This window comes from Erpetoichthys calabaricus, chromosome 17 (assembly GCF_900747795.2).
Source record: "Erpetoichthys calabaricus chromosome 17, fErpCal1.3, whole genome shotgun sequence".
Classification (NCBI taxonomy): domain Eukaryota; kingdom Metazoa; phylum Chordata; class Cladistia; order Polypteriformes; family Polypteridae; genus Erpetoichthys; species Erpetoichthys calabaricus.
Genome location: NC_041410.2, coordinates 35,467,888 through 35,480,728, shown reverse-complemented (window position 1 = coordinate 35,480,728; position 12,841 = coordinate 35,467,888). Strand labels below are relative to the sequence as shown.

The window sequence follows — 12,841 nt, the reverse complement described above, 5'->3', positions numbered from 1 at the left end:
CAAGCCAGACGCAGCAAAGGATCCCCAAAACATAACCAAGTCCCCTCCATGTTTCACAGTAAGCATGGTGTTCTTTTCTTTGAAAGTTTCATTTTTTTTTTGTCTGTGGATATAGAGCTAATGCGATTTGCCAAAAAGATCCACTTGGTCTCCTGTGTCCAAAGGACATTCTCCCAGTAGAATTATGGCTTGTCAATATGCATTTTGGCAAATTCCAGTCTGGCTTTGTTTTTCTTTATGCCACCGAGTCCAATGTCACTCAAAAAGTGACAGATGATGCCATCAGTTCCTGATGGACCTTGATCTTGGAGTTCAGCTTATATCTTTTCAGAAATTGTCTTTGGGTGTTTGTCTACCATTCCTACCATCTTTCTGTCAATTTTGAACTTGCAGCCGTTGTCCAGGAAGTTTGTCTCAGTCCCATGGACCTTAAACCTCTTAATATTTCAACTGTTGTCACAGGAATATCCATGGTTTTATATCCTTTGCCTTTAACATGCTTGTTTATAATTGTTTCTGATCTCCTCAGAAAACCCTCTTCTTTACTTTGTTTGGTCCAGTGAGAGAGAGACACAGGATAATACCCGAACAGCAGAGTGACTACTTTTTTCCATTTAAATAGGCTGAATGACTGATTTCACAATTGGAGAGGTGTGATACTAATTTAAGAAAAGAGCTATTATGAAAAAAATCACTATCCAATTATTTATGGTCTTTTCTAGGGTTACCAACAAACATGTCCAAGCCATTTTAGGATATTTTTGTAGAATAAGCAATACTTTGTCTTTTCACATTTGCTTTACTTTACTTGATAATTTATAAACGACATGCAGGTATACACAGGACACTTGCTTTTCATTTAGTCACTTTCAAAGATACATACATCATTTTTTTTTAAATGAGCTGTAAGAGTACCAATAAATTTGTTCATGTCTATAAGCTTTGGTAAAAAAAAAAAAAAAAAGTACTGTATAATTAAAATCGTAATTCCTATATATATTCTGTATGTATATATGTCTATATATACTATTTAACACACGTGTATATGTGTATCTGCCAAATAATACAAAGAGTACACAACATGTGTTTTGAATTATTTGGGGCTCATCAGGTGTACACACTTTTGCTTCGCCTTGCACGGGTCGAACATATACATATATACTCATACATATACACATACGTACATACATCAATAATTAGTAATGTCTGGTACACAGAAAAAAAAAAAAACACCTGTATAAATCTAGTAAATGTATATTTCAACAGCAAAAAAGCTATAGTATAATTAATGATAAAAATTATTGAATATTTATATTATAAGCAGCATTTAAATGGCCAATTTTCATTTTGTTAGGCAAACAATAATAATTACGTGGGGAGCTGCCTTTTAAGTAAAAGAATTTGACTGAATGCCTGCTTATAAGCCACAACTCAGCAAGCATATCTGGATTCAAATTGAAATTATTTGGGATAGTGGTCCATATACTGAGTGAAGGGAATCAGCAGACCCCTTTCGATTCCATAGTACAATTTTGCCTGTTGATTCAATATGTACTGTGCTTTTTAAAGTAATGCAATCATCTGTGTATTGTGATTCAATATTGAGAATTATTGTTGATTTGTTTTATTGAAAAGAGACTTTCCAACTTGACATTTTCAAGTCATTGTGAGTAATACAATTAAATATTTTAAAGTGGTTTTTTTTTTTGAGTCAACAAGTAAACTTCATAGGTATATCCACAATAATAGAAATCTGTAGGGGAATTTTACACTTGCAGCGCCATATCACTTGCACATATGTAAATCAGCATGTGCTGTGTAAGGTCCAACAATTTCTGCTTTTGCTGGAAAGCTTGAATTCCTTGTCTGCTTCTATGGAAAAACCCAGTGGCACTCCTAATTCTTCCCATGAGCTGTGAAACAGCTGCTAGTTTGAGTGCCACCAAGTTTAACGTGCGCACATAGCATTTAATATGGGAAAAGTTCATAACTTGAGCAGTAACAAAACATATTCGCAGCACTGTCAGTGAGTAACACTGGCTCTTTTTCTTCAATTCCTCATTCTTAGTGACATTATGAAGTAGCTCGGCCATGTTAACCTCAGTATGACTTTCATGCATGACTAAGGATTGTAGAACACAAGAGGATAAACACCACGAATCACATGTCATGGTAACTCTGCTTTACAGAGTAACTGTTTCAATTACGATTTAGCCTCGAATATTTTGGGAACTGCTGTATCTGAGAAAAAGTATTGCAGTGAAATAACGTACTAGCTCAAGAGTAATCATGCTGTAGAATCCTGAACTCTCAACTACAGTGTATGGACAAAGGTCCTTGAAAATAAAATATGCAATAGACTATCATCTGTTTCATCTATTCACAACTGCTGGGGGAATTGATTGAAATTTGTGTCCAGAGTTTATCTCTGGATGGTGCTGAGCAAAATGCACATGAATATTAGTGGTATTACCACAATACTTGACTTTACCATTGCAAATTTTGCATATTGCCATAGTCATCTCAAGTTCTCCATTTACTTTCTGAAATACAAAATCTAGGCTTTAGATTTAAAGTAATTTGCGATGGCACCGAATAAATCTGACGACAACCATAATCAAACAGGTTCTCGTTTTTGAACGATTTTCAAGGCAAATGTTCTGTCAGCAAAATGTGTCCATTTGTAGCAACAATGTATGAACATTACTACAGCAGCAAAAGTAAATATATGTACTATGAACTCTAATTAATATTACTACATCAGTAATTTATTATCGTGGCAACAGCAAACTTAACCATCTCTAGTAATTACTCTCATACTGTAGTATGGTTTATGCATGGTTGCACGGTTAAATTTTGTTGACTGGAATGTCAGCATTTTTCATATAAAAATCAATTTTCTGAATTAGGTTGGCAATCCAGTAATTGCTAAACTTCAGAATCGATTGTAAATTAATCAATTTTTCCCCAAGCTCTAACAGAGCGTGTTATATATAGAACCAAAAGCAGAAAATACTTGCACCATGCAGTAAGTAATGTTTAAAACTAACTGGATGCATAAAATGCACCAAATGCTGAGAGGCTCTTGCAAGTGACTTTAGATTCATACCTTAAATGAAATAAATAAAAAGGTACAAATCAAAATTACTGTTAAACCTCCTGTAGATCAATTTTAATTAAATAGCTAATAGTTACCGCTATTAGTAGCCAAACTAAACCACCAGCCACAGGGTCTCATTTGTTGGCTGGCTTTCAATTGAAACTGTGATCTTACACAACTCAGTGTTGAAAGCAACCTTGAATAAAAAACACACTGCATAAAGTGTGCAACCTCCTCAAACTTTTAAGTTGAGATAAATTCACTCTTATTTCTAATCATGATCCTTCCTAAACTTGCACTCAGCACACATTTAACAAACCGAAAAGTAATGCATAGACTGGGTTTTATTAGTATTTACTACTGCAGTAACATTTCATCTCCAATTCATGTTGCTTCATTGCAGCATAAAGTGCTTCACTTCAGGCCTACTACAGAAAGTAATTTTGTATTAGAGAATCAAAGTCTCACCATTGCTTGGTACTTCAGTTCCTATTATAATTTGTTCTTCTGGTCGAATGAGGTGCTGCATTGCCAGCACTACTTGCTTGTCCAGTTTTTGCCATTCTTCTGTTCCAATGGTAAATTTTTCTAACAACTTTGCAGAATCAAATACACTTCTCTTGCCATCTGTACTAAGCAGGAATTGGGCCACATCAAAAGCAGTGTCCTGAATAAAACTACAAGAGTTTGTTGCCAAAGTCTCAGCCTGGCAGCCTGATCTCCAGGTGCAAAGCTCAACTTTCACTGACTCACAGCAGTCATGACCTACAAAAACGAAAGAGAGAAACAATTAGGTTACAATCTACTCACTTTTTACAATATTTATCTTAGCAAGTAACAGCAGTCTACAAGAACACAAATTCATGAGATATCCACTGAAAGATACATGACTAAATGTAGCTTGCAGTGCAAATATGGTAATCTTGACCTTTCATGCAAATACGAAGTTCAGAGTTTCCTATTATACAGTAGCTATCTTTCCAAACCATCATCTTGACCTGTTGAGTGGGTGGGTTCTGTACTTATTTTTGAAGTACAGAGTAAGAATTCTTCAATTTAAAAATGCTTTAATTTGAAAACACACACCTTTCTCATCCATATTAGGTGTACTACCAAATTCAAGGAGGCACTTCAGGATCCAACAGTGATTCAAACTTTACCTCCACATATACTAAGTATAACCTTTCAAATTCAAAAAGAAGTTTCAAATTAATAAAAAATGGGCCAAGCCTGGAAAAAGTTTTTTCATTCAATATTACAGTGATAAGCACCCACAGATGAAACACTAATTTTTAAAATGAAAATCACATCATCTGGCTCAATCATAAAATTTCCAAACAGATGAGATGTCAACACACTCTCCTCATCAGTGATATATACCCCTTTTCTGAAGTTCACATTGGCAAAAAAAAAAATCCTAAACCAAGACAGACATAGTTAGCAAAATAATTTAAAAAAAAAAAAAAAAGTATTTATAGAATGACACTTTTCACCTCTAACATATGCCACCCTACAAATATTATATCAGAATAAATAACAATCAAGATACTTACTGCTCAATAATCTATACAACATCCAAGGTGTCAAAGTAAAGGGAAAAAAAATATTTGCCATTTCACAATCCACAAACAGAAACAACAAGTATGTCCACTATAACCAATACCTTCTTATGGAATTTTTTATTTATCAATCTCAATCACTAGCACTGAATATTTTCTAGATTGCCAAGATGCAATTCCTGAATGTTGTGGATGTAGTATTTTTTGTTGCAGAGTTTTTTTCGGTTTCTTTAAAATATAAAAGTCAACAGTACAAGCAACAAAATGCTTAGTCTTAGTGTCACAATTATGAAGCAAAACAGTGGAGTTGTAAAGATGCTCACTTGCTATGATAGAGGCTCAAGCTGCCCTGAAAAGAAAAATTATGAAATTGGAAGGTTTCTAAAATAAACAAAAACAAAATCTACTTTTTAAATACTTGCTGTAAATTCAATTTAATTTACACTATGACACTGCAACAACCTTTCTATTCACATGAGCTACACTCCCAGAGTGTGAACCCTTCAATGGAAAGAAAACATACAGCTGTATTAGCTAATGGTACTAATGTGGCTTTTGATAGTAAGCATGTTTTCTCCTGAGAATGTTTATTTCTGGTGAATATTGTTACACAAGAATTAGCTGTCAAGAAATTAGAGGTCACAAACTGGAACTTTAAAATGTTTACACAGAACATGCACAAACTGTCAGGTAAAATACTGGTCAATCTTTCATAACTGAGTTAACAGCCTTTGTTTTGTGGGCACAAGATGCACATAATCCACACCTGCACAATGGTGAAAGAAAAGCTTACACCAAATGCAAAAGCATAATTCGTAGCCAATGTGAAACCAATACAGAACTACCTCAAATTGTAACGTGGACAGCAAGAAATCATTCTTTTTTACTTTTCGTTCCACATGCAATTAAATCAACAGTCCCTATATAAAGTGTGTGGTTTGAATGTTGTCTGCAATTTGCCGTGAAGTTAAATCCATGAGTACAGTTTGCCTATAATCCTGCTAAAAATTTTCATGAACAAGATTATCAAGAAGGCAGCCAAGGTTGTGATAGCATCCAGTCTTGGGAACGGAGTGTTGCATCTATCTAAATGAACAAGGGGGCTTCGCTCGCCTACCCCTGGCGTTGGGTATCCTGAAATACATTAGTCGAGCTCGTTCGTTTTGGAGCCATGCCCGCTTTGCCTGCGGCATTTCAGACGCGCGTTGTAGGCGCCTGCGCAGCATATTATTCCTAACTTCAATCCGCAGTTGTGCCACTCACAATATGGCGGCGACGCCTGCGCCTTCACTCCGCAGTAGTGCCACTCACAATATGGCGGTGACGCCTGCGCCTTCCGTACTATGTCGGGTTTCACTATGCTGTGTAGGCGCCTTTGCCTTTCCCGCGCCTTCCATACTATCTTTGTGGACCTGTGGGGCCTCCGTAGCCTCTTCCGTTTGAATCTGGGCTGCAGCGCAGAATCCTCTTTTTTGTGTGGGCTGTGTCATTCGTAGTCTCTTCCATTTCACTCTGGGGCGGGGGGCTGATTCCTCGTTTTTGTGTGGAGCCTGCGCACTGTGTCTCCTGCGTCCATATCCGGTTTAGCATTCTCGCTTAGTAATATGGATTGTCCTGTTGGCCTCATCAGGCTGAGAACACTGGAGCAGCACAGTGTAACAGAGGAAGGAAGCTGCTGATTCTCCAGATCAAAAATTCAGGGAGTATGACAACCTTATAAGGATGTCCTTAGAAATGCTCATTTTAAATAGGTACACACTGAAAAATGTGTTTTGATTATTTCAAGTGATTGCTACACATTTTGGGTACTGAATTAAAAAATAAAACCATCTGTCTCCAGCACATAACATCTTTTCACCAAACAAATTTAGCTGTTATAAAATCTAGAATTTTTATTGCCATTTGCACCTTAGGGTGCATTGGAAATCTTACAGTTTCTCTCAGGATAGTTGAATAATTCTATTTTGTACAGACATACAACATCCCATATTAGTTGCACCTTCAGTGCTCCACACTAAGTAAATAAACCATCGCCAATTACTAAGACTGACATCATGTTATACAGAAACTACTCCATACTTTTTAAATACTACATAAAATACACGTTACAGCTACACAAATTATATAGATTTAATCTCAAATACAAGTTATACGAAATAGGGTTACATTGCATATATTTTATATGAAAAAATATTGCACATGGTAAAATACATACATAAAGGCAACATAAATAAATCTATTGACAGATCAGATATACAGTGGTGTGAAAAACTATTTGCCCCCTTCCTAATTTCTTATTCTTTTGCATGTTTGTCACACAAAATGTTTCTGATCATCAAACACATTTAACCATTAGTCAAATATAACACAAGTAAACACAAAATGCAGTTTGTAAATGGTGGTGTTTATTATTTAGGGAGAAAAAAAAATCCAAACCTACATGGTCCTGTGTGAAAAAGTAATTGCCCCCGTGTTAAAAAATAACCTAACTGTGGTGTATCACACCTAAGTTCAATTTCCGTAGCCACCCCCAGGCCTGATTACTGCCACACCTGTTTCAATCAAGAAATCACTTAAATAGGAGCTGCCTGACACAGAGAAGTAGACCAAAAGCACCTCAAAAGCTAGACATCATGCCAAGATCCAAAGAAATTCAGGAACAAATGAGAACAGAAGTAATTGAGATCTATCAGTCTGGTAAAGGTTATAAAGCCATTTCTAAAGCTTTGGGACTCCAGCGAACCACAGTGAGAGCCATTATCCACAAATGGCAAAAACATGGAACAGTGGTGAACCTTCCCAGGAATGGCCGGCCGACCAAAATTACCCCACGAGCGCAGAGACGACTCATCCGAGAGGTCACAAAAGACCCCAGGACAACGTCTAAAGAACTGCAGGCCTCACTTGCCTCAATTAAGGTCAGTGTTCACAACTCCACCATAAGAAAGAGACTGGACAAAAACGGCCTGCATGGCAGATTTCCAAGACGCAAACCACTGTTAAGCAAAAAGAACATTAGGGCTCGTCTCAGTTTTGCTAAGAAACATCTCAATGATTGCCAAGACTTTTGGGAAAATACCTTGTGGACTGATGAGTCAAAAGTTGAACTTTTTGGAAGGCAAATGTCCCGTTACATCTGGTGTAAAAGGAACACAGCATTTCAGAAAAAGAACATCATACCAACAGTAAAATATGGTGGTGGTAGTGTGATGGTCTGGGGTTGTTTTGCTGCTTCAGGACCTGGAAGGCTTGCTGTGATAGATGGAACCATGAATTCTACTGTCTACCAAAAAATCCTGAAGGAGAATGTCCGGCCATCTGTTCGTCAACTCAAGCTGAAGCGATCTTGGGTGCTGCAACAGGACAATGACCCAAAACACACCAGCAAATCCACCTCTGAATGGCTGAAGAAAAACAAAATGAAGACTTTGGAGTGGCCTAGTCAAAGTCCTGACCTGAATCCAATTGAGATGCTATGGCATGACCTTAAAAAGGCAGTTCATGCTAGAAAACCCTCAAATAAAGCTGAATTACAACAATTTTGCAAAGATGAGCGGGTCAAAATTCCTCCAGAGCGCTGTAAAAGACTCATTGCAAGTTATCGCAAACGCTTGATTGCAGTTATTGCTGCTAAGGGTGGCCCAACCAGTTATTAGGTTCAGGGGGCAATTACTTTTTCACACAGGGCCATGTAGGTTTGGATTTTTTTTCTCCCTAAATAATAAAAACCACCATTTACAAACTGCATTTTGTGTTTACTTGTGTTATATTTGACTAATGGTTAAATGTGTTTGATGATCAGAAACATTTTGTGTGACAAACATGTAAAGAATAAGAAATCAGGAAGGGGGCAAATAGTTTTTCACACCACTGTATATCTGATCTGTCAATAGATTTATTTATGTTGCCTTTATGTATGTATTTTACCATGTGCAATATTTTTTCATATAAAATATATGCAATGTAACCCTATTTCGTATAACTTGTATTTGAGATTAAATCTATATAATTTGTGTAGCTGTAACGTGTATTTTATGTAGTATTTAAAAAGTATGGAGTAGTTTCTGTATAACATGATGTCAGTCTTAGTAATTGGCGATGGTTTATTTACTTAGTGTGGAGCACTGAAGGTGCAACTAATATGGGATGTTGTATGTCTGGGCAAATAGTTTTTCACACCACTGTAAGGTAAAAGTGTTAATAGAGTGAAAGATGAAATGGCACACATTCAGGGAAGCTGTGTTAGGTATAGAATTGCTGTATGTTTTGTATGTCTGCATAGTCTTGGCAATCGGGAGTACTACCCTTGAAAAAAGCTATTTCTAAACTTTTCCTTTGGGTCTTGATGTTTTCTGGTTTGTGACACCGAAGACCATATTGGGTCTCTTGCCAGGTAAACAGATTGTGGCCTGAGTGTTAAGGGTCCTATAGAAAAGCATGGACCTTGATCCTACACTGACTGATGTCAAGATGCTCGATTGATGGAAGTTCTATTCCAATAATACAAACAGCCATTCTGACTACACTGTGAAGGGTGTATTTTTCATTCTGTGTGGCACTCCCAAACCATTCTGTGATATTGTATGCCAGAACACTTTCAACTGCTCCACTATAGAAGGTGACCAGTGCTTTTATCTGGATGTCGCTTTTCTTTAGGCACCCTAGAATGTACACACACTGTTGTGCTTACTTCACAATTGCACTGGTGTTCACTGCCAACATAAATCTGAAGTGATGTGTATGTCTGGGAACTTAATGCAGTCAACCGGCTCAACTCCAGTGCCACTGACATGAACTGGATAGTAGGATCCGGTTTTCTTCCTAAACTCCAAAATCAGTTTTGTTTTTGGAATAACTATTTAAATTATATCCTCCCAGTTTTGGCTCACGGAGCGCTCTCGAGGTTTTATATATTGCGTATTAAGTGAATGGTCAGAGATGCTGCTGTAACAGTTGTTCAGTATTTAATATAAATGATTGTAGAAACGTCCTGCGGTGGGTTGGCACCCTGCCCAGGATTGTTTCCTGCCTTGTGCCCTGTGTTGGCTGGGATTGGCTCCAGCAGACCCCCGTGACCCTGTGTTCGGATTCAGCGGGTTGGAAAATGGATGGATGGATGGATGGATGATTGTAGAAACCAGAAACATGGAAAAAAAAAAAAATTATCTCTGTATCCATTATTATTGTTATTACCACAGTTCAAGTACCGACTTCAATAGCATTTTTAAAAAAAAACTAAAAAAAATAAGCAAAGTAAGAATTTCCTGGGGAAAAAAAAATTAAACACAAGTTTTCAAAATGAGTAGATGACATAAAATCAAAATCAGGTGATATCAAAATTAAATGTAAAACTAATAGTTTATATATTTGTGAGATGATCTTACTGCTCACAAACGGTATCTCAAAAAAAGTTTTTGAAATTAAGCAACCATTTGCTTAATGTTGTTGCACATTAAAGTAACAAATGACATCACAGCACACTTGCAAACAAAACAAATTGAATGAAAACTGAAAAATTTTAAAACTCATAAAAATTTTCAAAACTAGAGAAACACTGCTAAATACCGTATGTCATTTTCACTATTTAGTGAATAGAAAAAAAGTCATTTTGCACATTTTGTGAAATGTTACTACTTCTTTATAACATGCCCCTAGATTTCAATCAGTGAAAGCAGACGTTGCCTCTAAAAAAGTCATTTCCTATTCAACATGGGAATAGGAACATCTTAAGTGACCCCCAAAGCAAGCAAACTTTGTTTTGCATATATGCACAGCAGAGTTGGATTGACACTAAAATTTTGACTTTGGTATCTCAGAACCAATACCACAACAATATTAAAGCAAATAATGGATAACTTAGAATTTTTCAAAAAAACAACATGCAAAAATAACTGACAGACAATTAACAATAAGCAGAGTGGACATAGGCATTAATGAATATGATGTAAAAAGTCAGCAGCTACTTCAGTGTTATCCACTTGTGTACTTCTTATGAAACAGTTGTTTAAATAACCTGAATATTAACAAAGAGCAAAGTATTAAAAGTTAAAAACCATGAATTAATCCCTACCTTATACACATGTAAGTGAGCTTCTGTGGGTTCACTTAGATGTTAATAGTTAATAAACAGAAAGCGGAGCAGGTTGGTGTGGAGAATATTCCTACTTTATTTAAAGTTAGTCTAAAGATAACCCCATTGTCAAATCTACTTTATGTATGGTTAACCAAAAAAAAATACCAGAAAAGCACTGCTCTTCTTAACTACAGTAACAAAGAGGGGACAGAATACTTTATGTACCTATTGTCATAAAGGTAAACTCATTCCATGTACGTACAACACACGAAGGTCTGCTACATGTGTAAATGCTTGGTTCTTAGCATAACCAGTTTGTAATTTCTGTAGTAACACAAGAATACATTAAGACTGGGACATGACAGCATGTTTAATTATTGGAGGAGTCTACTTAAAGGAATAAATTGGTCGGGATAAAATCCTGCAGTCACAGGCCCCAGGACTGAACTTGAAACCCCCAATCTAAGCAGTGTGAACATTAACACTTAATTTCTGCAAAATGAGTAATTAAACTAGTTGCGTACAACATATACATTTGGGAATTAAACAATATTCATGAAATGTGCATTAAACAAACTGTGTGCAATACAGAGATTAAATTGCTGATGAATACTTTCGAATGGTTTTAACGTCACACTTTACAGAGATTGGGCTAGAAGTTGTTTGTGTCTGTTCATCAAACAAGATTCAGAAAAGCTCTCTTTGTAAATTTGCACTGAGTGAATATGCGGTGCTTGTTAAACCAAAGGAAAATATTAATCTTGTCTTTACTGCAAATAATTTCACACTTGTCAAGTTCTGAACTCCTGGAAGATATCAGGATGGGAAAGAAGTAAGTGCATGGCAAAATTCAATGCTTTGACAAGAAAAGCCTTGTAACCTCATCAGCAAACAGTTTCTGTAATATCTTCAGACTTAGTTTATAAGGGAAATGAGAAACGGTACTGCCACATCTCTTGAGTATCCTATTTATCAATAATTTGGGGGCGACTAGTATCATCAACAATTTCCATCACTGTATGTAACAAAGCTCAGCTAGCTTATTTGGTTTTCTGCTAGTCACACAGATGCAGCACCACATCTATCTTACTAAACCACAGTTAATATATGCACGAAGGATGCACCGAGGTGCATGCGCACTGTGGCCTTGGCGCCCGCCCCAGAGTTCTATAGTCAAACGCAGCGGCTTTCCAAAACGCGGCAGCTTCCCAGAGTCAGTAGGTGGCGCCCGAACAACACAACCTGTACAGTCAAACGCAGCGGCTTCCCAAAACGTGGCAGATTCCCAGAGTCAGTAGGTGGCGCCCAAACAACACCACCTGTAAACTAGACTTGCTCTAATCCACTGTGCCAGTAATGTAGATCACATAACGGTCATTCAGTTTGGCGCCCGCCCCAGAGTCAAACGCAGCGACTTCCCAAAACGCGGCAGCTTTCCAGAGTCAGTAGGTGGTGCCCAAATAACACAATGTAATGTGCCGTGGCGCCCGCCCCAGAGTCAAACGCAGCGGCTTCCCAGAGTCAGTAGGTGGCGCCCAAACAACACAACCTGTGAGCTACACTTGCTCTAATCCACTGTGCCAGTAATATAGATCACATAACGTTCACAGATTCTAACCTGGCGGCTTCCCAGACTCAGAGGCTGGCACACGAACACCACAACCTGTAAACTAAACTTGCTGTGCTCCACTCTACCAGCAGTCAGTGTCAGCAAAGGCAACGGAATCATGTCTCCACAAAACGAAACCGCTTTAGTACAGATATGCTTATGTAATTAAATGACATTTCCCCAGACGCACCCACCCTCCATGATATGTCATCCATCCAGATATCGGACGGAACAGAAACTGATTGCCATTCTTGGATTTCCAATTCGCTAGCGAATCGCGGGATTACTTGTGCGTAGAGAATCAGCTCTCCTATTCCATGTCACATGACTTATTAAAGAAACAGCACTAACTTTTCATTAAAGTAAGCGTAAAGCACTTTGCCAAATAATCATGTAGTAAAATTGCTGAATTTTGCATAACGCTACTACAGTATAATTTTAAAAATATGGTAGCACAGTACTTTATTTACAGTAAGCCACAAACTATATTATGCACAGAT

General features: G+C 37.3%; 1 protein-coding gene across 6 annotated transcripts in view; it reads right to left on the bottom strand.

Annotated features, from left to right (window-relative positions):
- Positions 1-12,841, bottom strand: part of akap13 (A-kinase anchoring protein 13) — a 335,986-nt gene that overhangs the window by 253,522 nt on the left and 69,623 nt on the right. For all 6 annotated transcript variants that reach the window (XM_051920829.1, XM_051920831.1, XM_051920830.1 and 3 more), the window contains exon 4: positions 3,569-3,865. In XM_051920829.1, the coding sequence (XP_051776789.1) occupies positions 3,569-3,865 (297 nt within the window). The remainder of the gene's footprint in view (positions 1-3,568; positions 3,866-12,841) is intronic.